At 37.9% G+C, this 27,575-nt stretch overlaps 5 protein-coding genes across 5 annotated transcripts; 3 read left to right on the forward strand and 2 right to left on the reverse strand.

Annotated features, from left to right (window-relative positions):
* Window positions 1–1,203: 1,203 nt before the first annotated feature.
* On the forward strand, window positions 1,204–5,107 carry LOC130727888 (pentatricopeptide repeat-containing protein At5g42310, chloroplastic). Its single transcript, XM_057579164.1, has 5 exons — window positions 1,204–3,035; window positions 3,474–3,626; window positions 3,738–3,809; window positions 4,259–4,443; window positions 4,718–5,107. Exons 1-4 carry the CDS (start codon window positions 1,305–1,307, stop codon window positions 4,367–4,369), a joined length of 2,067 nt encoding a protein of 688 aa, XP_057435147.1. The 5' UTR covers window positions 1,204–1,304; the 3' UTR covers window positions 4,370–4,443; window positions 4,718–5,107.
* A 136-nt stretch (window positions 5,108–5,243) lies between these two features.
* LOC130727889 (uncharacterized) lies at window positions 5,244–9,021 on the reverse strand. The gene is made up of 10 exons (XM_057579165.1): window positions 8,802–9,021; window positions 8,263–8,431; window positions 7,864–8,001; window positions 7,530–7,599; window positions 7,399–7,454; window positions 6,996–7,121; window positions 6,535–6,674; window positions 6,035–6,107; window positions 5,877–5,951; window positions 5,244–5,723 (listed from the first exon to the last, which is right to left on the reverse strand). Exons 1-10 carry the CDS (start codon window positions 8,939–8,941, stop codon window positions 5,424–5,426), a joined length of 1,287 nt encoding a protein of 428 aa, XP_057435148.1. The 5' UTR covers window positions 8,942–9,021; the 3' UTR covers window positions 5,244–5,423.
* Window positions 9,022–11,936: 2,915 nt separating this feature from the next.
* On the forward strand, window positions 11,937–12,961 carry LOC130727890 (uncharacterized). The gene is made up of 2 exons (XM_057579166.1): window positions 11,937–12,165; window positions 12,259–12,961. The coding sequence occupies exons 1-2, from the start codon at window positions 12,045–12,047 to the stop codon at window positions 12,780–12,782; spliced, it is 645 nt and encodes a 214-aa protein (XP_057435149.1). The 5' UTR covers window positions 11,937–12,044; the 3' UTR covers window positions 12,783–12,961.
* Window positions 12,962–17,518: 4,557 nt separating this feature from the next.
* LOC130712337 (uncharacterized) lies at window positions 17,519–19,542 on the forward strand. The gene is made up of 4 exons (XM_057562176.1): window positions 17,519–17,528; window positions 17,625–18,070; window positions 18,636–19,473; window positions 19,526–19,542. The coding sequence occupies exons 1-4, from the start codon at window positions 17,519–17,521 to the stop codon at window positions 19,540–19,542; spliced, it is 1,311 nt and encodes a 436-aa protein (XP_057418159.1).
* Window positions 19,543–20,668: 1,126 nt separating this feature from the next.
* LOC130732240 (uncharacterized) lies at window positions 20,669–21,571 on the reverse strand. Its single transcript, XM_057584334.1, has 2 exons — window positions 21,190–21,571; window positions 20,669–21,110 (listed from the first exon to the last, which is right to left on the reverse strand). Exons 1-2 carry the CDS (start codon window positions 21,352–21,354, stop codon window positions 20,928–20,930), a joined length of 348 nt encoding a protein of 115 aa, XP_057440317.1. The 5' UTR covers window positions 21,355–21,571; the 3' UTR covers window positions 20,669–20,927.
* Between the last annotated feature and the right edge of the window lie 6,004 nt (window positions 21,572–27,575).

Genomic DNA, 27,575 nt, shown 5'->3' on the forward strand with positions numbered 1-27,575 from the left:
AAACCAACCTTATTAAGTTTGACTACAAACCCCAAAACTCAAATTTAATTAGGCTTAAACAATTCATTAACATTCTTCATCAAATTTAAGCTTATACAGTTTCACTTTCGACTTTTCAGCATGAAATCAACTTCTTCAATTATAACACCCAAAATCGGAATTTGATTACGAGGTGAAGTTAAATAATTCATTCTCAACCTTATCTTTAAGGATACATATCATAATTTTGAGCATAAAATGAACCTCGTAAGTTTAACTATAGAAACACAATATGCGAATTTGATAATGGGTATTAGAGCCAAATGATTCAATACACGTCCTCGTCGCTCTAGGAATTTGATAAAAAGCTATGGAATCAGCGATGATGCACTCATGACCGAAGATTTTAGCAGCCATTGTAGAGAAGGGGGCCTGCACGTACGACTTCGCCATGGCTGGAACAGAAGCGACAATGACGATGAGTGGTGGCTCTTGGACTGCGACGACGAAGGTTTGGCCCGCAGAAGCGGTGCGAACTAGATCGGGGTCGGGGCCCTTGTTTGCTGTTGGAGGCACTGCCATCGTCAATGACGGCGGACTGGTGGGGGGACACAAACAAGGAGGTGTAGTGAGGTGTTTGGCAACAGGTTTGACAATGTCGTTGAGGAACTCCGATCAGGTGGTCGCTGGATCTGCGGCGGCTACGGGTTAATGACGGTGGGGGTAGGATGTGGTATGAGTTTGTTGTGGAAGGGGAAAGTTGTTTGAGGACTCTACTAGTATTTTCACAAGACTAGCTTTACATGTTGTCATTCATGAATCACCACCATTGATTAAAATAAATAAATAATGATATATCCAATGGCTATGAGGAGGTGCGGTATTGGTGCAACACATGTGATGTGCTTCACCATAGAAACCACCTCGAATCTTAGCCCAATACTTGCAAAAACTTGTATGCAATCTAACAACATAAAAACCAGCCCATATTAACTCTTCATTGAACAGTAGTCTCAAAAATCTCTCATTATCTGCTTTAGATATTCATGAACAGTGCTAAAGGGAACTCTATAATGTCCATTTTTCCAGCATGAATAATGACATAAAAACCTTGAAATAATAGGTTTTTCATTCTCTACGAAACAAATTTACCATGGAAGATGAGAAGGTTGTTCTTTCTCATTAATTGTTTTTTGTATATATAACTTGAAAAGAAAAGTAAAGAAAAGAAAAGAAAAAATAAAGTGTCTTCTCCAAGCTTGGTGTGGTCATAAACGAACAAGCTTCCCTGTTCTATCTCACTGTGTGACTGGTTTCATGATAACATGTTGGCTCTGACACCACAACTTTCTACTCCACCCACTATCTTCCCTTCTTCAACCCACCACCTCAATTACTCCCCCATCCGCCTCCGCCACCACCTCTTCCATTTCCAACCACACGCCACCGTCTCCTCCGCCACACCCATCATCGTCGATGACGGCCCTGACGACATCCTCGCCCTCCAAAACCGCCGCTACGACTTCACCCCACTCCTCAACTTCCTCTCCAACTCCCCTTCCCCCGACCCCGACTCTCCCTCCCCCACCTCCCTCGACTCCACCGAGTTCCACCTCGCCGAGTCCTACCGCGCCGTCCCCGCTCCGCTCTGGCACGCTCTCCTCAAATCCCTCTGCTCCTCCACCTCTTCCTCCGCCTCCTCCATCACCCTAGCCTACGCCGTCGTTTCATGGCTCCAGAAGCACAACCTCTGCTTCTCCTACGAGCTTCTCTACTCCATCCTCATCCACGCTCTTGGCCGCTCCGAGAAGCTCTACGAAGCGTTCTTGCTCTCTCAGCGGCAAACGCTGACTCCTCTCACCTACAACGCCCTCATCGCCGCCTGTGCTCGCAACGGCGACCTCGAGAAAGCGCTCAACCTCATGTCCCGCATGCGCCGCGACGGTTTCCACCCAGATTTTGTCAACTACAGCTCCATCATCAGGTCCCTCACGCACTCCAACATAATCGATTCCCCCATTTTGCAGAAGCTATACAGGGAGATTGAGAGTGATAAGATTGAAGCTGATGCTCATCTTCTGAACGACATCATTCTAGGATTCTCCAAAGCCGGTGACCCGACTCGGGCAATGCACTTCCTCGCTGTGGCTCAGGGGAACGGGCTGAGTCCAAAATCAAGCACCCTTGTGGCTGTTATCCTTGCTTTGGGGAACTCCGGCCGGACCGCGGAGGCGGAGGCGCTGTTTGAGGAGATTAAGGAGAATGGGATGGAGCCTAGAACGAGGGCTTTCAATGCCCTGCTCAAAGGGTATGTGAAGACGGGCTCGCTGAGGGATGCTGAGTTTGTGGTTTCTGAGATGGAGAGGAGTGGTGTTTTGCCTGATGAGCATACTTATAGCATGTTGGTGGATGCGTATGCGCAAGCCGGAAGGTGGGAGAGTGCGAGGATCGTGTTGAAGGAGATGGAGGCGAGTAATTTGCCGCCTAATTCGTATGTTTATAGCAGAATCTTGGCGGGTTATCGCGACAAGGGGGAGTGGCAGAAATCGTTTCAGGTTTTGAAGGAGATGAAGAGTAATGGGGTGCAGCCTGATAGGCATTTTTACAATGTGATGATTGATACTTTTGGGAAGTTCAATTGTCTTGATCATGCTATGGCAACGTTCGAGCGAATGTTGTCGGAGGAGATTCGACCCGATACGGTTACTTGGAACACGCTGATAGATTGTCATTGTAAGGCCGGGTACCATGATAGAGCAGAGGAGTTGTTTCAGGAAATGCAGCAGAAGGGATACTCCCCTTGTGTCTTGACTTATAATATCATGATCAATTCTATGGGGGCACAGGAAAAGTGGGACCAAGTGAGTGATTTGTTAACTAGGATGCAGAGTCAGGGATTGCTGCCGAATGCGGTAACGTTTACAACCCTTGTTGATGTGTATGGAAAGTCAGGAAGGTTTAATGACGCGTTAGAGTGCTTGGAGGTCTTGAAATCTATGGGATTCAAGCCAACTCCAACCATGTATAATGCCCTGATCAATGCATACGCGCAAAGGGTATGTAGGATGCTGTTTTGTGAGTTCTTTCACCATATGCCCCAGAAATTGTTTAATGCTTCAAATCCTAGTATAATTAATCATGGATCCTTATATACCAATATGCTGATTGCATTATCCTAGTTTACAATTCTGTACCAAGTTACTCAATTGAACCATGATAAATTCCCTGTCTGTACTTATTATGCATTGGGAATGGATCAAGCACTATGAACAGGTTCTTTTTCAAAAACCTTGAGAACCATTCTGGTGCTGAGCTGACAGGCATCAAATGTATTTTTTCTGCTACGAAATTTCTGATTCCCTTGTTCTTTAATCTTCCTCCATTGAGAAACACATGGCACAAGCTATGGGACTAGACCAGAATGCACTAACTCAGATTTGATGAATGGATTGGTTAGGTAATGATTTTGGTATTATTTGACGTAATTTGGGCAGGGTCTGTCTGATCAAGCAGTAAACGCTTTCAGGAAGATGACAGCTGAGGGTCTAACACCCAGTCTTTTAGCTCTCAATTCATTGATCAATGCTTTTGGTGAAGATAGAAGGGATCCTGAGGCCTTTGCTGTGCTGCAGTACATGAAAGAAAATGTATGGCTTTTTTAGCATGTTTTTCTTTCTCTTTTATGGCTAAATGTTTTACATGTTAATAATTGTCTCTGGTAAAGTACTTAGGCATCTTTTCGCTCATATTAACTACAGGACTTGCAACCTGATGTAGTTACCTATACTACACTTATGAAAGCCTTGATTCGTGTTGACAAGTTCCACAAGGTACATTATATAATATTACTACTTTCAGCTTGTCTTCTGTGTTTTCATAAATAATCATAATCCTTCCGTCTTGCATGATGTACCCCACCAAGGGGAATTGTTGTAGGCTTTTTAGCACGCCCCCATTTTTAGAATTCCAAGTATTACCTTTTTCTGTAGATGTCGTTCATATTGGTATGTATTCCCCAAGCTATGGTGACTCACAGTAAACCAATCAATGGAAAATAATGATTTTTCAACTTAAAAATTGGCATGGATTTGGTCTTTTGCTGTGTTTTTTATATCTTAAGTATCATTCGCATTCCACATCATGCCTAATATGGATGATAGTGTGATTTTTCACGGATGAAAAACAAGACTCCGGTGAAAGTTGTATATTTATTAGTTTATTTGTGACTTTAGGTCACTCAACTTCATTGCAAAACTATGATGCATCATTTGGGTTTCAGGTCCCCGCTGTGTATGAAGAAATGGTTTCGTCTGGATGCACTCCAGATAGAAAGGCTAGAGCAATGCTGCGGTCTGCTCTTAGATACATGAGACAGACACTTAAATCATAAATTATCAAGCACATTAATATAGCCTAAACACAGTCGAATCGGATCACGTGGTGTACATTAATCTAGTTCTGAAGGTTAGTGCTAACTTGCTACCTCTGCTTACAATTGCATTTTTTTGCCTTCTTAATTTCCAAGCATACATGATACACCCAACGAAAAAGATTTATAAATTCATCCATCAAAATATGAATTTGACATTGATAATCTTGATCAAAACATAGTAAAATATGTTGCTAATGTGATAAGAGGTGGCTGTATGTTGATTTTCATAAACAATTTTTGAGTTTTTCATGTTTGTTTTGCTGTATTAGTACAAACTATGAACTTTCTGTGAACGTTATCTGACAGGATATAATAGGATCCATGGATCCATATAGGTGTGTGCTACCTAGTGGGAAAAGGTTGAATTGTTGTTGTAATGTAATAACAATATTATGATTCAGTTGAAGTCTTTGAGACTAGTACAGACGATTCGGCAGGATGCATTTGCGTGGTTTGTCATCCTGGAAATATGTGCACCAACAAGTCTGAATGAGAAATGAAGTTGCTGAAATAACATCCCCCTTCCTTCATGCAGAGAACAATTAGAAAACTAACTGGCTTACGGTAATGTTGTACTATGTATCTATCAATCTTTGGGATTAATGTAATACTGTGTTTATTGTAATTAAAGCTCATACGTTAAAGGAAGAGTTTAGTGTGTCAGCATTTCAATTACATTGTCATTCCCAGTGTCAATTACTTATAGAAGCTTCTCCCCAAATCTAAAATTGATTTTGACTTAAGAATCAATTATTTTCAAAATTGATTATGATAAAAGAGAAACTGATTCGGACATACTATAAGTCCTGTTATTTCTACTTTGAAAATTAGATGAATCAATAAATAACTATGGAGTTATTTTACATATCAATGGAGACCAATTACCGGCTCCTTAGTTGAACACAATAAAGAATCAGCTCATGTGAAGAAGCGTTACATTGAAATACAGAACAATTTGACTTGTAACTTTTTTTCTCAAAATTGAATGTACATTTTCAGCTACGACCTAATTTTATAGGGGCATAGCAGCAACAATTGGTCTACACTTACTTTTTGAAATTCTAGAACAAAACATGAACAATAGTAAAACTGAAGATAGTAAAAAGAGCCTGAAATACGTTCTTATTTCTTGCATTCCAAGCTCAAGCACCTCTATCTTTTTTCCGTATCTATTTCTCCTCTCCATCAAATACCCATCTAGATATTCATCTATTGATACCAACTTATCCAACTTCAAGACAGACTCACCAAGCTGAAGTGGTGCCAATTTAAAAATCGTAAAGAATGCTGCAGACCAGTCACTGAGAACTCTCTGAAAATGAAAAAAATGCCAAACATTAGGATCACTGTCGTTTTACTTTCTTAAACACTTTGCATATAAAGGAAGAAGAAACAGGTTCCAAATAAACTTAGAACGAATGGACTAATGGAGTGATCATTGCCGAGAAGTTTTGAAGTAACATACGTTGTAGCTAGCAAGGTCAACTGGATTAAACATTTTAAAACAGTCTTTTGATGAGGCTGTTCCATCTCCGTATATCTGCCCGTCAATATAAGATGTTAGTACTCCCCTAGAACAAAATTGCTATAATACGAAAAAGGAAAGAGATCCTGCTGGCATACCTCAAATGTGAAAGCCATGGGAACCCTCACGATGTCGTACATGAAATCTGTTGCAGTCCCGTGAGCAAAATACCTGGATGAGCAAATTCTAAACTTGAGGAAGGACTGAAGTATATAGACTATTGACAGCATTGCAAAGGCGTCATTTGACTACCTCAAGCCAGTCAATTTGAAGCACTGAAACAGATCAGGTATGTTGTACTCTTAAACTTTACCATTTTCATTCTTTTAACTCCAAATTATCAAAAGCAGTAGAAGGCAGGAAAAAATGTAATTAGTGAAAGTAAGAAACCTTTTTACAGTCATTAATCATATTCCAGTACAAATAAACTAATCCTACAGAATCACTATTTTTTATTCTACCCAATAAGACAGGAAACAGAAAGCAAACATATATACAAAACACAAACATTTGGCCTAGTGAAAATTTGTATCAGATATCATCAGATTCAAATAAAAATCAAGCTATGATGATCATATTCAAATAAAAATCAACTAACCCTACGGAACCGCCTCCAGACCCAATCATGCAACGCTTTTGGCAATGAAGCTGGTTTACTTCTTCAAGCAACAACTTCATCCGTTGCAATGGCAACCCATCAGGTGTTCTATTTTTATGATCATATGGCATAAAAAGAGCCTGCATATGTGAAAAATTCATGCTTTAGGAAGATTCTATTGTAATGCGTGTCAAGCTAGAAAATTTCAACTAAAGATAGTTCTTGTATTTTTCAACAAAATATGGAGAAAACATGGTTTTAAGCCACTGGAGTTCTCCAAACATCAAATGAACCATCATGAAGAAATTGATGCATGATGCTAATAGATCTATCAGAGTGTATTCTTCCTGCTTGGGATACATAATGTGCACATCCTGAATTATAGCATGGATACAGATAAAAAGTATATGGGAACATTGAATTTGATTTCTACAAACAGCTGAAAAATGAAGCAAACTTACTTCCATTCCAGAGTGCACATTGACCCATATATGCGGTTGAAAAGATATCGCAAGATTCCGCATAAGTTGACTTTCAGGCTCGCTAAATGGAGCGAGTCCAGGATTCTCCTCATAAGGATCATAATCCTATAGATTTGAACAATTATTAAAATGAAAAAAAAATACTTCAAAAACATCACACGATTTGACATATTGGCAGAAAATAAAGAGATCAGTGCACAGATTGACATCCAGATAGTAGGAAGAATGAGAAAAATCATCTGGCTAAAGCCCCTTCAAGTGTCACACTATGTTGTTATCACAATCTATCTACTAGGTGCAAGTCAATACTGGGCACAGTAAAAGCACCATTAATTAACAAAGTTTATGGCATGGACAGATAGATTGAAGACACATAACAAACCTTCTCCTTTTTTCCCCAGTCTACACTCCAGTTCCGGTTGAGATCAACTCCTCTGCCTGCAACATAATATAAACTCAGGTTTCAAAGCTAGTCAATTATTACACTAAACATTACAAAGGGGAAAAAAAGACCATTTCTTCTCTCGCAAAGATCTCCAGCCTCAACAAGTTTGCGGCCATTCCAGTTTTCCATCGGAACTACCTGTTAAGCAATTAGACATCAGCACTGAAAAGATACCAAATCTCTCCTGTTAACTGTATCAGACTACAGATGCATATATTTCTCATCTAAATTCTATTACACTTAGTAGAAGTACGTAAGTCTAAAGCTTCAATGTGGAACTCATGGGACAGAGTGGGAATACTTCATATATTTTAGTAGCATCATGATAATCAGAGCTCAGTTCCATAATGGATTTCATGATTATCAGTTTATCACATACTTATGGCAGAAATTTTTACTTACTTTTATGACTAGCTTGTCAAGTGTACTGTTTAAGGAAGCTTGATCCATGCCGGGTAGAAATTGTTCTTCACTTAGAATAGACAAAATCCTTAAAGCAAGTTCTGTGGTAATCAGCTCCCTTCCATGCTGCCCAAAACTCTGGAAGACAAGGAATCATCTGTCAAAAACACCAGAATAACCAATTTGAGATAACTATCCACTACAAGCTTAATTATTATAGCTTTCTCTAAAAGAACGCCCCCACTACAAATTAGCTATTATATTATCACAATTTCTTCCCTTGTTGGCATTCAACTCTCGAAGGAGAATCTAGTAGACAACACACAACTATTTGCAGTACTAACAATCTTCTAACACGAAAGTTTACCACCAAAACCAATTAATATATAGAAAGCTTACAAGAAGTATCCGAAGCTTCAATCTCTCATCATTCTCTTTTTTCCGCTTGCAATAAGTAACCACCGGAACCTCAGCGCCATATCCTTTGTTTCCAGCTCTAAGTGTCTCCACAGTGAGTTTATCCGAATGACGATGGACCAAGGCCCTAATCTCCTCCATCAAATTGTCACTGCAGAAAATTCCACAAACAAAAAATGCTTCAACAAACAAATAATCAAGTTTCACAAAAAAAAAATCAAGCTCAGTACTTCATCAACTCACAAAAACTAATATGCACATGACAATTGATAAATTCAGTCAGTTGCACAGAGGTAAAAATAGAAACAAATCAATTCCTACACAATTCAAGGAAAACTATCGATTGAGAGAGCGTTGTTCAGATTGATTGAACTAAATCGTAACCGGAATTTAACGATGATTATGTAACACGTGAATTGTGAAATTCTAAGATACCGATTTCTGTAATTGAATTACGAAATTGAGCAATTTAAATTCAAATCTATGGAAGGTGAGGAATTAAGGTAGATCAAGTTTGTTACCTGGAATGGTAGAGATCGTGGTTGATTTGCGTGATGGAAGTTTGATTGTTTGATTCGCCATGAACATGAAGATGAAGATGAAGAGAGTGGAGGAAGATTGAGAAGAAGAGAAAACATGAGAGAGAAAGAAGATCCGCCATGGTAGGCAAGATCTACAGTTTCATTTCTTCATCATCGTTCTTGTAATTTTATTTTATACGTAGTAGTAGTTGTTAACTTGATTAATTAATTCTGAAATTCTTTGCTTAATCATGTTTATGTTTTTGAATTGGACTAGTTACTAGTTACTTTTCAGGACGGATTGCTCATCATTTCCACGTTTAACGGTCTCGATTGAACCAAGTTTACACGTCACTTCACATATACAGTTTTTTTCTTTTCATATACTCATTTTCTATATGAATTTATTTTTTATAACGTCATTTGATTGTTGACAACATCATAAAACTGTTTTTCTCAAGGCAGACAAATCAATCCGGCCTTGAAATATACTCCATTTTTTGTAGTTCCTGCTGCATGATGAAAATTATAGAACAAATTCTTGAGTCAAGTTCGGTTCATTAATTAAATCATGAATGTGTACTACATTGGATGAATTGGTTCTTAGTATATGTTTGAATTGATTGAATAGATGAGAACAAAATGAAATGATACTTATTTGGTTGTTCGAATTTGATAAAAAATGATGAAATGAAGTATAATTGAAGACATTTCAACGGTTCCCACCAGCCATAGACCAAGTGTCTTTTTAGTAATTTACATTTAAAAAAATTAAACCCTAAAATTTTCATTTCATCCTGCACCAGATCTGTCGGCTCTACCTCACTCCTTTCTCTCTCTACCTCCAACCATGGCTTCTTCATCTTCTAGAACCAAATCCAGTGGACCAGTTCTACGATCTTTTTCACTCTCTGGCAGATTCTGCTCATACACCACATCCAAAACCCCTTCTCATCACAAACCCTCTTGATCAGTGGGAGTGAGTCTAGATCGGTGTGCTGAAAGGTTGGATCGAAAACCCTCTTGATTTCGTGGATGAGGAGGAAGTCGGCGTCGTAGATCGGCGTCGCTGTGATCCTGACCTTGTTGATTTTTCCCCAAATTTCAAACATTCATCTAAGAGAGAGATCAGGTGAGGATTGAAATTGCAACCCAAAAGCTTCGAATTGCAACCCAGATCTTCAAATCACACCCTAATATGTTCGAATCACAGCCTAGAATGTTCAAATCCCAACCCGGAGAATCCCTAATATTCATATATGCGGCTGTGTAGGCTTGTTGTATTTGTGCTTTTTTCTGCACTATTGGCTCGGGTGTTTTTCAATGTGTATGTGGTTACTGGTTAGAAGTTTTCAATATTACAGGTGTTTCTGTATGTGAGTTTTGGTTGTATGCTTACTTGGAGCGTGATTTGGGATTGTAGGAAAATTTAAAATCACGTTGCTTGATTTCATTATCTTGTTGCTTGACTTCACTATATGGCTTCGATTGTTAACAAGGAACGTGATTTCTTACTGGTGTGTTTTTGTATGTGGGTTTTGGTTGTATGCTTACTTGGAATTGGAAAAGCTTGACTCCAAGAATTGATTCAATAAAGCTTAACTCTATTTTCAAAAAAAAAAAAAAAATTAAATCTGCTAGTTACTTGAAATCTGGGATTTGACAGAAACCACTATGGTTTGGGATCCGGCAGTTCTTGCAATTTTTGGGTGTGAAGAAGATAAAGAAGTGATGAAGAATGAAGATGAATGTGTATTTTTGTAATCATTTGGACTGAAATCACAGGGTGTGAAGAAGATGAAGATGAAGATAGATCCGTCGGTAATGGAATTCATATGAGATTTGGTGAAAGATAAAAAATAAAATTAAAAATCATGTATTTTTGTTTTATTTTTTAATTAATAAGATAAAGAACATTACATTTTTGTCCTTTTACCACCCATTCAATCCTAGCCGTTCGATTAAAGAATATTCCAAGATTCTTTAATCTAACGGTGCTTAAATGTGGTGCACCGGTGGACCAGAAAAAAAACTTGCCCACCCTAGTGGGCACCCATTTCAACTTATTCTATGCCCTATTATCATGATGTAGGAGATTCGAACATAATTATTTTTAGTCATTTTAAAAAAGAAAAAATAAACATAATTGCTTTTAGTGGAGGATACCCTGTAAGTAAAAATAAACTTTTCCGTGAGATTAAATCAATCAAAGAATAAAGTGTCTGAGAGGGTTGAAAATGTTGGTGGTTCATGAATCTTTTTTGCAATGATTGATAGCACAACCTTAACAAATGAACAATGGATGAATACAGAGTATTACTTATTTGCAAGTTCAATCTTAATTTTTACCGGAGCGATTGATTAATTTTAAGACTATTAACTATGTAAATACCTTAATTAATATCGAAAACAAAGTCTCTAATTGGTGGAAATTAAATTGATGAACTCTCTTACACTTTTCCTTCAAACTAAACAACACTATTGCCTTCATTTTCTTAGTAGGATTTTCTCTTTGGTTATTTCTCACCATTCACACAACTTTATTATTGTACCAACAAAGTTTATTGTACCAAAAAAAAGATAGTATAATTTGTTAGAGAGTACCAACAAATTTGTAGGAGTATAATTCTCATCAAGTCATCATTCACACAACTTTATTATTGTACCAACAAAGTTTTAATGGTAACCACGCTATTCAATCCATAAAACACATTTGTTGAGAGTGCAATTTCTAAACAAGTAGAGACACATGTTAAAGAAAAAAAAAACTTTAATATGATACATCCTCATCCTCTCATTCCTTTTCAGTCCTCAACTTAGAATGGTGAAGATAAAAAGAGAAGCTCCAACATCATAAGGACAATGACATCAAACATAGTGGCTCTTTGGAGTAAGCAACGAGGCACATGATAAGCTCAAGTGTAGGATCAATTAAGAAAAAATGCCAAATAAGCCCCATCATAATACCAATTTTGAAAATCCAACAAATAAAAAAGGCCTGATAAGCCCACTAGCCTACTTTGGAAGTAAAATAAAAATAGGTAACCGTTTCAAATTTTGACCCAAAAACTCTTGACCAAAAAATTATCCATTTCAAATCAACAACAAAATATGACCGTTACAGACGCTCCTCTTCCCATAAAATACAAAGAAAACAAAAAAGAAAAACACCATTACCAGTTTACAACCACTGTTGCTTCTCTCGTTTCTTGTCTCTGATCTCTGTTGTCTCTCACAATCACCATGTACTCATCCATGAAACCGAATCGCAGGCCACCACTACCCAAATCACCAATCCGTCTCCGATCTTCCCGTCGCCCCCTTCGTTCCTCAGATTCCACCTCTCTACTTCAAACCCCACCAGGTTCTTCTTCTTCTTCTCTGCTTTGATTCTCTATATTTTGTATTTTTTTCTTGTTTTATGCTTACCCTTTTGCTTTCTGGATTCGAAAAACAGGATCGTTGACCAAATCTCAGAAACCGCTTCGATCCCCTGATCTCCGACCTGAATACCGCACAATTTCATACGAGCTTCGTGCCCTGGCGAAGATGGTTCATAACGAATTCGGAGATGCAGGTTCTGGTTCAGAAAACGTGGCTGTTGGTGTGAAGAAGAACCCTGATTCTCTGTTTGAGAGGGGGAGGTTCTATGATGAATACTCTGCTCGGAGGAACGAGAGGCTGAAGAGGAAGAAGGGTGTGGCCGTGGAGGAAGGTAGCGTTGCTAACAAGGCTACTAAGGCCGCGTTTGGTTTAGGTGTTAATATGGAATCTGGAAAGAAGAGTAGTACTGCGAGGAAAATTGGGAGTCTGAGGAAATCTGTTTCTGCTGCTTACTCGATGGAGGTGAGTGAAACTCCGAGGTACATGCTCAGAAGCATGACCAAGGAGAATAAGAAACCTCCTCTGGCTGGGAAGTTTGAGAAATCTGTTGTTGGTGGGGAGAAGAAGATTGGAGCAAGAAGAGTGGGACGAATTTGAAATTAGTTGGTAGGGCTTTGTTTACATTTACTTGATTGAGAGAACTTGATTTAATTTGATGTTTGTGTTGAATCTTGTTCTCTGTTTTCTTGGTCTGTTAATTTTTACTCAAACCTGTGGAATGAACCTGAAGGAAGGTTTATGAATTGATATAGATAAATCTTTGTTCTTAGTTGATATGATTTGATGATTTGATTTATCTGCAACTAGAGATTTAATTTGTTTTTTTTTACTGGGATTTGCCGCATTGCTTCAACTAACATGCATGATAGAAAAGGATACCATAAACTGTGGAAGAGGTAATGAAATCTATTGGTGAGATAAATACACTTAGTGCTCAGATGCTGCTTGCTTGGTTTGGGGTTTGGTTTAACGCGATTTCACATATTCAAGATATTAGACGGAGAAACTATAATTTGACACGTTGTGATGGGTTAGTACAAACTCAAACATGATTTCATAGTATTCAAGATATGAGACAAAAAAACTAAAATTTGACACGTTGAATTTAACGTGGATCGAAGAAACATGATTTTATTACATCAAGTTAAGCGTGAAATTATATTAATGAAAGAAAATTGATAATTTCACTCTCAAAGGGCTAGTGGTGAAAGGTTAAGTAGTTTGTATGAGATTGTAGATTCAAAATAAAGAGGGGCAAGAAAGAGGGTAAAAATTGAGGCATAAAAAAGAAACCAAGTTTGGCACTGCGAGACTAAAGAGAAATAGGAGGAGGAGATAAAGTGAGAAATGTAATGTAATAAGCCACTAGTCTTAGTGATGAAAGGTTGAAGTAGTTTAGGGTGTTAAGCTGAGGGGGGGAAATTCAGGCATAAAAATCAAAGTTGTTAGCCAAAATGCAAAACAAAATTGTGCTCCCCATAGGAATTTGTAGAACTATGACTTGCAATCCATCTACCCACATGATAAACCCTAATGTAAATACAAAATAAGAAATGGGCAAAGAGGGGATAAAATGATCTTTAACATTTTTAGTTTTATTTTAGGCTTAATTGCACTATTGGTCCCCCAACTTTAGCCTTCTTGCGAAAATCGTCTCCAAACTTTAAAATTAGCAAAAATCATCCCTGAGGTTTACACCTGGTTGCAAAATTGGTTTTCCGTTACACTTCCGTGAGAAACTAACAGAATATTCCGTTAAAAATGAATTAAAAAATAAAGAAAAAATATTGAGAAAAAAAAATTAAAAAATAGTGGAAGCTCTTCAGATCTTCACCTTCCTAGTAAGCAAGAGGGAGTGGAAGATTAGGGTTCATCACAGCTTCTCCTCTCCCCATCTCCTCTGCTGATCTTCTTCTGCCTCTCCTCTCTGTCCCTCAATCGTGTTCATCTTCTTCTTCTCTTCTCTTCTCCGTTCCTCTTCTCTTCTCGCGTTCATCTTCCTCCCACATCTTCTTCTTTATCTTCCGAAACCCAGCAACCCCAAATCGCGAAAAGAACCCAGATCCTTTGCCAATGGCGGTGCCTTTCTTGCGATCGGTTGCAGGTGATGGTGGGGTCGGGGTTCTTCAGAAACCTGATCTTCAGAAACGCGAGAGAGAGAAGCCGACGACGGAGATAGAGAGAGGGACAATGACGGAGATAGAGAGAGAGGGACGGCGACGGAGATAGAGAGAGAGAGGGACGGTGGAGTCGGCTGGAACACGTGACGGCGTTCGAGGAGGTGGGGCGATGGAGACTCGGTGAGGACGATGCCATGGAGCGCTGGGGCGACCCTTGCGGCGACAATGGAGCTGGCTACGGCGATGGGAAGAGGGAAACGATGAAGACATCAGAACCAAGGTGACCGAGAGATGGTTATGACAGTTGGGGTGTTTTCTTTCATCTTCTTCTCTGATTGGTGTGATAGGGAAAATTGGGGGTTTTTAAGATGTGGCTTAATAGCATGGTGGTTTGGGTTCTGTGTGGTGCGTGATATTGGCGTTTTTGTTCTTCCTTTCATCTTTTCCTTCTGGTTATGGTGATTGGGGAATGGCTGTGGCGATTGACAGGGAGAAGAGGTGGTGTCTTCAGGTTGGAATTGTTTCAATGGTGAAGTGGGAGGTTCTGTTTTGAGTGTTGAAATGGGAGGTTCTGGTTTGGTGTGGTTGAGGAAATGGTTATTTGGAGATGGATTCATGAGGTGAAGAATAGTGGTTAGTCATGGCTATGGAAAGAATGATCAAATGGTGTTGGTGATGGAAGATGAAGAGAAGCTTGGTTTGTGTTATTTGGTTATTATTGAGGAAGAAGGACATGATGAAAGTTTAACCAAGCTTTGTAAGAGTAAGGAGCAGAAATTACAAAGGGATAAAAAGCCTCTTTAACATGATTGTGTTTGTTCATTTCATACATCTTCATGTAAATTTCATTGAATCTTGTTAAACATAATTATTTTGATTTAGAGCATGTAGTTTCAAAAAAAAAAGTTGAGATAATTTTTATTTGTGGGATTTTCTGAGTTTTGAATGAAGATGATGAATTGATGATGAAGATTGTTGAAGATGATGAAAACTCTATGAATTTTCTGGGTTTTTAATTTTTTTTACCCAGAAAACGTTAGTTTCTCACGGAAGTGTAACGGAAAATCAATTTTGCAACCGGGTGTAAACTTCAGGGATGGTTTTTGCTAATTTTGAAGTTTGGGGACGATTTTCGCAAGAAGGCTAAAGTTGGGGGACCAAAAGTGCAATTAAGCCTTTATTTTAATACACCGAAACTTTCCATCCACCCGCATTAGGTCAAATTGTTCACAGAAGTTCCCTGGTGGATGGCTTTTGGGAGCCTAGCAGCCATTTAAAGTCACTCTGTTGTTATTACTTAGGTAGTGTTTGACCCAGCTTCTTTTTTACTCTTAAGTAAAAGTTGGGCCAAACACAATTTTTAATAGGGTTAAATATGTTTTCCGTCCCCGAACTTTCAGCGAGTGCTGGTTTCCGTCCCTCCCCGGAGTAAAAGCTGAAAAAGGTCCTTGAACACTATGAAAATAGCTGGCTTCCATCCCTGCCGGAGTGAGGGCTCCGGCCACCGTAGCCACATGTGCCGGTAAGCTGATGTGGCTCCTCCACGTCAATTAATGAGACTGAGTCACTTTTTCTTTTTTTTTTTCGTTTAAAAAAATCATAATTTTATAATCTCTAAATTAATCCCTAACAATCCTCATTATTATCCTAACCTAACCTAACCTAACCCATCTAATCCCAAATCCCACTAACTTAAAACCCCAAATTAGAATCTTATCCTCTTACGTTCTTCCTCAACACCGCTCACCATCGTTCCTACCGCTCACCATCGTTCCCACCGTCCAAGCATCGAACCTCAACATCACTCAACCCACTCTTCGCAATCGCTCTCTGGAAGTTGCTCTAATCACTCTCTGGCACTCCTTTGCACTCGGTCTCGTCATTTGCTTTGCAAGAACACAGGTTAGGGCTTTGAAACCTAACTTCATTTTCTTCCATCGCGACTATATTTTGGGTAGATTAGTGTCTTCTATTTTTCATTGGTTATGTTTGTTGTTGGGGGTTATTTCAGTATTCGGATGTGGTGTGGGTTTTGGTTTGAACACATGTTAGGGTTTTTTGAGTAATCAGATGTGGTGTGGGTTTTGGTTTGAACACAGGTTAGGGTTATTTGAGTATTCTGATGTGGTGTGGGTTTTGGTTTAAACACAGGTTAGGGTTATTTGAGTATTGGGATGTGGTGTGGGTTTTGGGGATTTCACTTGTTTATATTTCTAATGGGTTATTTGGCTTTGATTTCAATATTGTATGTGTGTTTGGCTGTGGTTTCTAATGGGTTATTTGGCTTTGGTTTCTAACAGGATGACATTCAATTTGGTTGCTCATTATAAGGGGCTTTTTATGAGAGAGCCTTACAAGAACTACATGAACTACAAACGAGGCTGCATTGTCACGAAGCGTGGAATTGATCTTGATACTTGGAGCTACTTTGAATGTGTTGATGTTGTGAAGGACTTGGGGTATGCAAGTGGTAACTTCAAAATGTGGTGGAGGATACGAGAGGACATTCAGACTCATATCTTTAGACCTGTATTGTCTGATGATGATGCAATGCTACTAGGGACTTATGGAGTCAACGATAGGGTGGATGTTCATCTATTTGTTGAGCACGAAGGGGAAGAAAACCCAAGTTAGGAAAATGCTCCGAATGATGACCCAACAAGGCCTGCTCCTGCTCCAAATAAGCCTTTCAAGCATCCTGCTAAGGTGGCTACACATGCTCATCCTGCTAACGTGGCTACACATGCTAATCCTGCTAAGGTGGCCAAGAAGGCTACCCCAACAAAGAAGGTTTCCACCCAGTCTGTTAGGAGATCAAACATGATAATGTTCTATGGAGGTACATCTAAGAAGAACAAAGGCCCCCTTGAAACTGTTGTTTTGTCTAGTGATGAGGAAGGTAATGAGCCTATGGTGCAGCAGAAACAGAAAAAGCATATGGTGCAGAAGAAACAGAAAGAGCCTATGGTGCAGAAGAAGAATGATGTATCTCTGAGTAAGAACCAGAAGCTGAAACAGGTTACTACTGATCCTGTTTGGAGTGAAGGTGAGGATGATGACACTTATGTACCCAGCTCTGACAGTGAAGATTCAGTTGAAGGAATCCACTTCTCTGACAGTGAAGATGAGAAGGAGGCACGTGCTGAGGATGATGGGTTTGAAATTCCAACTGTTGGTGTTGCTGAAGCACTCTTAAAGAAGTAGTTGAAATCCATGGCTACTGGTGTAGTGCAGGGAAATGATGTGCAACTGCATCCTAATGTCCCATATGCAGTTGATGATGTGGATGTGCCTTAACAAGATCATGAAATTGATCTAGGTTATGATACTGAAGAGCTAATCAGTTCTAGTGAGGATGAATATGATGGTGCTAATCAAAGGAAGAGGAAGAGATATGGAGAGTTTCATGAGGAGGACATGAGTGCAAATTTCAATTTCAGAGTAGGCATGCAATTCACCTCATTGGAGCAGTTCAAAAAAACAATAAGAGACCATTCAGTTCTCAATGGAAGAGAAGTTACATTCCCTAAGAATGATTCTGTTAGAGTAAGAGGAGTTTGCAAGAAGAAGTGTGGATTTGTGATGCTTTGCAGCAAGGTTGGAGGGAAGCAAACCTTCAGCATCAAGACTCTGAATGCTAACCATTTATGTGGTAGGGTCTTCAACAACAAATCTGCAACTTCCAAATGGATTGCATCCAAGCTCATTGACAAGGTTCAAATTGCAAGAAAGGTGAGGGTTAATGAAATAGTTGATGAAGTGAAAGTGAGATTTAGCTGTGGTATCACAAGGTGGAGAGCATGGAGGGCCAGACAATTGGCAATGGAGATTGTTGAGGGGGATGCCAGCTGACAATATAGCCTGCTATATAGGTTTAGTGCTGAACTGAGAAGGGCATCAGTTGGGAATACCTGGAAGATTAATTTGGATACTCCAGTTATGGGTTTGATGCCTAGGTTGAAAAGATTTTACATGTGTCTGGAGGGGTGCAAGAGAGGTTTCATTGTTGGTTGTAGGCCTTTCATTGGCCTAGATGGGTGCCATTTGAAAACCCAATTTGGTGGAATTCTACTGTGTGCAGTTGCTAGAGACCTGAACGATTAGTACTTTCCTTTGGCTTTTGGAGTAGTTGAATCTGAGTGCAAGGAAAGCTGGAGATGATTCCTTGATCTCCTATTAGGTGATATTGGTCCCAACAATAGATGAATATTCATTTCTGATCAGCAAAAGGTAAACCATCCATCTTTGCTAAATGTATTTTAATTTTCATGTTGTCATAATCCCATAATATAACCACTGTCTTCTTCTTGGTCTTTGTTCTTGTTTCCAGGGACTTCTATCTGTATTTGATGAGCTCTTGCCTGGAGTTGAGCACAGGTTCTGTCTAAGACACATGTACGCAAACTTCAAGAAGAAGTTTGGGGGTGGAGTGATTATGATGGCTGCAGCTAAAGCTACTTATAAGCAGTTATGGGATGAGAAGATGATGGAGCTGAGAAGTGCAAATGAGGCAGCATACACTTGGTTGATGGCTATTCCAATCCGGACTTGGTGCAAACATGCCTTCACTCACTACCCCAAGTGTGATGTTCTTTTGAACAACTTGTCTGAGAGTTTCAATGCCACAATTCTTCTAGCTCGGGACAAGCCAATTCTCACTATGATGGACTGGATCAGAACATACATCATGGGAAGATTTGCTACTTTAAATGAGAAGTTTGCAAGGTATAGTGGACAGGTATTGCCAAAACCTTTGAAGAGGTTATCTTGGGAGGTGAACAAGAGCGCTTCATGGCTGCCAACTCAATGTGGTGAAGGGAAGTATGAGGTTAAACATGCAGTTTCTGGAGAAGGGTTTACTGTTGACCTGAATAGACACTATTGCAGTTGTAATTTTTTGGAGCTGGTGGGAATACTCTGCAGACATGCATGTGCTGGGATGTCATATAGTAGACACAACCCTGAAGACTATGTCCACATATACTACAAAAGGGATGCTTATATAACAACTTATGCACATGAGATTAGTCCAATCAATGGACAGAAACTATGGGAACCAACTGAAGACCCAACAATTCTTCCACCCTTGTACAAGAGGGGTTCAGGCAGGCCTAAAAAGCTAAGAATAAGAGACCCTCATGAGGACACTGAGGAAATGTTGAACAGAGGTGTGGCCAGGCATAGATGCAGCAGATGTGGCCAATTTGGTCACAACTTAAGAAGCTGCAGGAACTTAGTTATGAACACAGATCCGCTGCCTAGACAGCAAACTCAACCAGTTAACTCAGATCCACAACCTAGTCAAGTAATCAACCCTGATCCAGAATCTACTCAAACTGTAAGTAGTTCATATCACAACTTTGTCAGTATGCATATAAAGTCTATCTACAACATTATGCTTACATTTCATATACAATTCAGGTTCGAGCTGAAGATATACCACCTCAGTTGAGAGAGAGGTGGAATGAAATTATTGGAAGAGTGCCTCCAGTGAATCCAGATCCAGTGCCACAGGTTGGAGTTCATGCTGCAGATATGGATCATGTTGCTGCTGCTACTGTTGATCTTCAGGGAGGAGTATCTCAGATCTCAGCAATTGATGAGGAAGCTTGAAGAGCACTTATTGAGGGGGGGTGGTTGGGTCAGTTATGTAGCTGTAAGGGAATATGCTTTTTGGTTGGTTTTATGCATATTGCAGACATGCACATGGGTGCCTAGTTGATGTCATATTTTGTTGTTTAAGTTGGACCACTAAGGCCAAACTTGGTTATTATATTGTGCTGTATTTTGTTGTTTAAGTTGGACCACTAAGGCCAAACTTGGTTATTATATTGTGCTGTATTTTGTTGTGATGGACCACTAAGTAATGTGTTGTCTTATTTTATTTAAGTGGATGTACCACTAAGACATAATGTGTTGTCTTATTGTATTTTGAGTGTATGGACCACTTTCACTTCTTATTATATTGTCATGTATTTTGAGTGGATGGACCACTTTCATTACCCTAAGTCTTGACATTCACATTTCATGTCATTATGTTGTTTAGTTTTTCTCCAGATCATCACTTTATGTAGTTCCCTTTAGTTTGTATCAAATTGTGATGTTCATGACAAAAGTCTATGGCTTGTAGCAGAAGCACCACTATCTGTTCCTTTATCAATTATCATGTTCATGGTTAGGACAACATCTTGGTTAGGGTCATTTAAACTTGAATATTCGTGGCACTGAGAAGCTACATAAATTTTTACAAACAACTCTTATCAAGGATAGAGAAACAAATTAGAAAACTTTTACTGAGAAGAGCCTTCTACTGTTACTTCATCAAGGATAAAAAATCACACATTAGAAAGAAATGGCAAATTAGTTTATGTTTTGGAATAAGATGACAACACACATCAAATGTTTCTACCACAATCATAAATTGTCATTAATTGAGAAGAACCCATAAGTTTGGTACACATAACTTTAGTACACTTCAACATAATAGAGATTGACATTTTTCTTCTTCTTTTTCATTTCCTCAACTCTCCTACTTTCCAAATGATACAACAGAAGCTAAGATTATGATCAGCAGAATAACAACAACAAAGGCCAAGTTCTTCGTTTTCATTTCACTCTCCAACTACATATAGAGATTGACATTTTTCTTCTTCATTTCCTCAACCCTCCTCTTTCTATCTTCCAGTTTCTTTTTGCTTTCCTCCAACTCCTGCAAGGTTTTCATCAGTTGAACTACATAGTACCTTTGTGCACCATCCAAACCAGCCTCATCATCCCACAAGAAGAATCCACAATTGTTCGGTAACTGAAAAGGAAAAGAACACTTACATGAATATACCACAAATAACGCACAAATAATTATGAAGGAATTCAAATTCAATTACCTTCCAATTTCTGCACCTCCAGAAATTTCTTTCTGGGTTGATGTCAGTGTGGGAAGTTAGATAGAGAAGCCTTTCTCCACATTCACACACTCCACGTTGCACCATTCCTCGACGCACCTCCAATTTCGAAGAACAACGAGACCCAGAAGACGAAGCCCTAGTCATGGTCGCGCAAACGAGTTTCAGGGTGCAGAGAAGAAGGCCAGAAGAAGACGGATATGGAATCGAGCGTGAAGAAGGGTGATGTTGAGGCTCAAGGTTTTGCCCAATTTGAAGCTCAATTTGACGGATATTGAAATCCCTAATTTGAAGCTCAAGGTTTTGCCCAATTTCTTCAGTGTCGATGTTGAGGAAGAACGTAAGAGGATAAGATTCTAATTTGGGGTTTTAAGTTAGTGGGATTTGGGATTAGATGGGTTAGGTTAGGTTAGGTTAGGATAATAATGAGGATTGTTAGGGATTAATTTATAGATTATAAAATTATGTTTTTTTAAACGAAAAAAGAAAAAAAAAGTGACTTAGCCTCATTAATTGACGTGGAGGAGCCACGTCAGCTTACCGACACATGTGGTTATGGTGGCCGGAGCCCCTCACTCCGGCAGGGATGGAAGCCAGCTATTTTCATGGTGTTCAAGGACCCTTTTCAGCTTTTACTCCGGGAGGGACGGAAACCAGCACTCGCTGAAAGTTCGGGGACGGAAAACATATTTAACCCTTTTTAATAAGAACTTAAAAATTAAGTTACTTATTTTTTTACAAAGAAATATAAAAAAATAACTTTTAAGGAAAAAGTTAAAAAATTGAGCTTTTTTCTAATATGCTGTTGAGAGTGTTAGCTCTTATTCTCACGTTACTTCCTGGTTTAGGCTGCGCAAGACTTCTCCGTCGTTCTCATCATTCTCTTCTCCTCGTTGCTGATTTCTCAAGTTTTTCTTCCTTGCGTGTTTGATTTGAATTCTGTTTTGTGGCTTTAAGACATTTTCTCCCCTGTTTTCTCCCTTGTTTTTCCCCTGATTTTATTGCCATCTGTAGTGTGTGTTCCCTTTCTTTTGATTGCTGTTTTTATTCTCTTGTAATTCTACTAGGCAGGCACCCCTTTGCCCTTTAATGAATTTGAATGAATTTGTTGCTTATAAAAAAAAAAAACTGCTTCTCTCTCAATCTAAATTTATCATTCAACCATACAAGAAAACTGAACTTTGTGATTTTTCTAATTTATTAATTTTATTTTGTTTTTTATACTGAGTTTGAATGTTTGATTGATGAGAAAACCCTGAACAATTGAAAACCTAGAATATGAACTTTCTAATGGTAGGCTACTTTCAGTTTTCTCTTTGCTATAATCAACCATTAGCTTTAGATTGATGGTATAATTTGTGATATTTTTGTATTGGCACAAGTGAATTTGGACGATATAATACTTTCTGTTTTCCTCCAATCTAGTTTACTTGTTCGTCTTTTACTCGTTGTTGTAACTCTCTGCCTGGGTCTTTAAATCACAGATTCATCAGTATATATTGGCTTAATACATCAGAAGACCTCTGTAATTGTAAAGGGAATCAAATCCAGGGCCTGAAAAATTTTTGCATCAAATTGGGTCCTTAGAATTTTTTTTTTTTAATTCAATTAAGGCCAAAGTGTGTCAGCCTTCAATTTTATCCCAGTCATCAATTCCACGTGACTTTTATAATTTTTTTTAAATTAAAAAAATTTAAAAAAAATTATTTTTAATTCCAACTCAATTATTTAATCAGAAAAAAAAAATTAAAAACTTAATAAAAAACCTAATCTAATAATCCTTAACTAAACAATCTAATAATCTAACTAATAAACTAATATAATAATATAATCTAATCTAATAATCCTTATAACCAATCCCTAATTAAAATATTTTCACCCCCAAATTGAACCAAATCTCAAATCTTCCCCCAAATTGAACCCTAATTAGATTATGTTAGATAGCAGAGATCCACTGACTACCACCACTGCCACCACCGTATCCACCTTCACACTGATCACCACCACCATCTTATCCTCCTCCGTCCCAGCCCTTCTTTCCTAGCCATTTAAACCAGCCATAGCAGAGATCCAACCTCTTTTCCACACCGGCGACCTCAAGACACTCTGGTGATGATGCAGATCAGGGAGCATATGCCAAAGCCATCTGGTACTGAAACCCCTCCTCTTGTCACCGTCGATTTTCACCATGACCCCTCGTGAAGATCGAAGCTTGGTCGCCGCTGAGAAAGATGAAAAACCCAGTAACAGAAATCACCCAGAAATGCAAAAAAGATGAGATCTTTGGTGTTTGTTGATGGATCCATCGCGCCATGTTCGTCAATCTCCTCCCCTTCCTGCGATCTCGCTCCCAGGCGCAAAGGGAAGAAAATAATTAGGAGAAGGAGGAGGCGAAAGGTGGAAGGTTTTAAACGGATCGGTCCCGGCGCTGATAAACAGAGCATGGGAGAGGGAGGAACATGGTGTAGAGGATCGGATTCCATGTGGGATCCATCTTTGGTTTCAACCAACAGAAGTCGCGTCTTTAACAGAATCTCGCTTCCCCTCTCATCTTCTGCGCCATCCACCTTGGCTTGAACCGGAAACACGCCATGAACTGAACTTCTGTTAACCTCTCAAACGAAACTACGTGCCTCAGCCTGCTATCTTCCTTCTCCATCTCCGCTCCAAGAAACACGCCGCCGCACGTTGCTCCTGCTCCTCCTCTGCTTCTGCTTCTGCTTTTAGGGTTTAATTTTTTAAATATATTTAGTTATTGAAAATTACTAAAAGCACCCTTGTTTAGTTAAAGATTATTAGATTAGGTATTTATTGAGTTTTTAATTTTTTTTCTGATTAAATTATTGAGTTGGAATTAAAAATTATTTTTAAAAGCCACGTGTAATTGATGACTAGGACAAAATTGAGATTTGCCTTAATTGAATTAAAAAAAAAATTTTAGGGACCCAATTTGATGCGAAAATTTTTCAGGCCCTGGAACTGATTCCCTTTACAATTTCAGGGGCCTTCTGATGTATTAAGCCGTATATATTTCGTTCTATTCTAAAAAAAAAAGTAATTATGTGGCCAAACAACTTTTAATTTAAAAGTAGCTTTTAAGTTATTAAAAAATGAAAACTAACAAACAGCTTCTGTCTTTTTTTTAGAACTCTTATTTTAAGCTTAAACTTAAAAGTAACCCAAAAGCTGAAAAAAGGTTGGGTCAAACACTACCTTAATTAGTATTCAAAAGGGGAATTGCTCAAATTTTTTTGACTAAATCTTTCTCAGTAGTGGATTTATATCGTAGCAGAAAATTATGGATATATGCTGATGTGATTATAATTGCAGTCATGAAATCCCTGAACATTTTTGGGGCATTGATTTCCTTTCATAAACACTACTAATTAACTATCAACAAAAATATTGGTATAGAGACAAGAAAAATTATGGTTCCTGCACCACGGTTTGGCAACAGAGTTGAGGTGCTGTTATTTCAGTGAATTCATATCTCGTGATTCCATGATTGCAAGGTGTGTAGTTAGGATTTAGAGTTTAAGCTTTGAATCTCCCTTAAAAAGGAAATAATAATTACCAGTTTTTTGACTTTTGTTACATATATCCGATAATAATTTAAAATATAGGGCTCGTTTGGAGATTGTATTAAGCCTAATTGTATAATACATCAGAAGACCCCTGTAATTGTAAAGGGAATCAGTTCCAGGGCCTGGAATTTTTTTGCATCAAATTGGGTCCCTACGAATTTTTTTTAAATTCAATTAAAGCCAAAGTGTACCAGCAGGTGATGTGGCTTGATTTATAGCTAACTCAGTTTTCCCACGTGGCATTTTAATTTTTTTTAAAATAATTCATTCCAAAACTTAATTTTATTATTCCAAGTCATAACTTAAAAATAAAAACTTAATATAATCTTTAAAAAAATCTAACTTAATCAATACTAATCTCTAATCTAATCAATACTAATCTCTAACTTAAAAAATTTAAAGTGTTGAAGATAATGAAAAATAAAAATGTTTCGAGATGAAGGTGATAGGATTTTTTTTGAAAAGAAGGTGATAGGATTAGTATTATATTAAGTTGGGGCTGAACAGATTAAATTTGGGGTTAATCTTGATTAGTCTAGGTTTTTTTAAGATTATATCAAGTTTTTATTTTTAAGTTATGACTGGGAATAAAAAATTAAGTTTTGGAATTAATTATTTAAAAAAATAAATTAAAATGTCACGTGGAAAAGCTGAATCAGCTAAAAATCAAGTCATATCACCTGTTGGCACACTTTGTCCTTAATTGGATTAAAAAAAATATTTTAAGGACCCAATTTGATGCAAAAAGCTTGCAAGCCTTGGAATTGATTCCCTTTACAATTACAGGGGTCTTTTCTGATGTATTAAGCCTTAAAATTATTCCAGATCTAGCCCCATTCATTTTTAACGCACTTCGTTGACGAGAAATTTTCTTTCACCTTCCTTGTCTTTGCGAATCTCTGTTGGGCACTTACCGTCTTCGTCCTCATCCTCCCTTTCACCTATCCTTTTGAGTTTCCAGTTTTCTTGCTTTTTTCTAATTGTCGTTTGATTTTCAATTTTTGGTGTTGCATATGCAATTTCTACCACATGTGATTTCATATACAATTTTTATGGAAAATGAAACAACTTTCAATCTTATTAAAGAATTGTCAAAGAGCACATGTGATTCACAATAATTGCTTGCGATTAAAAGCAAAGTCCAAGAATGATTATGTAGATAGCAGAGGAAGAGATATATCAGCGTGGGTGGGTGGGTGCGGCGGAGCAGTGTGTACATAGAAGAAGGGAAGATGAAGAAAAAACCTGAGTTAGGGTTTCCTGGAAAAGATTTAGCCAAATTAAATCTGGGCCATATATTTTTATGCCAAAAATTCAACTCTCACAATATTTTTAACTCTTTCATTTTCTTAAAAATTATTTCAATACATTAAAAACCAAATAAATGCATTTTTTATGGGAGGGTATTTTTGTATAAATATTCAACTTTTATACTATCCATCCTTATTCAATATTTCACCAAATATTGTATTGTATTATTTAAAACAGCAATGATAAGTTATATAAGGTCTCACCAAACGCTGTATAGTATTAAATTTTTATCAGGCGTAATACTATCAGGTCTTATACAATCAGGTCTAATACTATCCATCCTTATACTATACAGCGTACCAAACGGGCCCATATTGTAGCAAAATTTTCTGTGAAGTTTGCCTATGAATAAATAAGAATTATAACTAAGATTATCTTAAGGAAATTAAAAACTATACGTTAGTTGATAGTGTAAAGTATTTTTACGCACAAGCCTTGTCACATTTTTGAAAGACCATTTTAGATTAAATAAAATTTTTTAAGGACTAAAATTTTTGTGTTTATTTTCGGGTACCATTTTATATTTATGCGTATAAGTGAGGGACAAAAACATATTTAATCCTAAATAAATTATAAATAATATATAAAAAATTCAACAAATTTATCTTAAATGTGATTGGTCCAAATAGAACATGAGTTATTTAACCCAATTTTCACTATGGGTCATTTAGACAATCCCTTTGATAAAATATAACTTGATGCATATTTCTAAACTAGTACACATTTATAGTTATAATTCAAGCAAGACCCTAAAAATTAAAAATAAGCGATTACATGCTCCAAAAAGTACATATTTTCATTTAAATTGCAATTGTGTCGAATCAAATTTTTTAGAACAAACCCCAAACATTACATTTGATTTGGTTTTATATGTTTGGGGGTTGTATCTCTGCCTAGCTAGCATTTGTATTTACAAACACACTGAGTCAACTGTCCTTCGTTATGACAATATCCAGTACTTCCCTGAGGGTACTTTTGGAAACATTGGTTCCGGCAGTTTCTAACGTCGCAGTTTTGGCTAACACCTATTGGTGCTTCACAGATTTTGAAGTCTCCAGCGTCCTCCTTATGTACTGGGTTGCCAGCCATGATCATGTTCAAAGTTCCTTCAAAAGAAAAAATTGTCGACAAATATTTAAAACTTGATGTTAGACTCAATGGATCATCATAAAAGCCATTAACAATAATAGTATACATGATGTGTATGCATATGTGTACCTGATGCAAATAGGAGGAAGAAAATGAAAAACACGAGCTTCGTCATTTGTGCAAAATTAGTTGTAGTATTTTACTTGAATGAGTTTTTGTGAAGCTTTTTTGCCTTGAAAACTAAGTTCTCTAGTATGGTACACCCTCCAGTCATATATATATAAGCAAAAAATAGATTTTAGGATAGAATATGATAGGATATGATATGTGAGCAGGATAACAACAAGATAGGATAAGAGTAGGATGACTCTTATCCTATCATGT

This window comes from Lotus japonicus, chromosome 1 (assembly GCF_012489685.1).
Source record: "Lotus japonicus ecotype B-129 chromosome 1, LjGifu_v1.2".
NCBI classification, from domain to species: Eukaryota; Viridiplantae; Streptophyta; class Magnoliopsida; order Fabales; family Fabaceae; genus Lotus; species Lotus japonicus.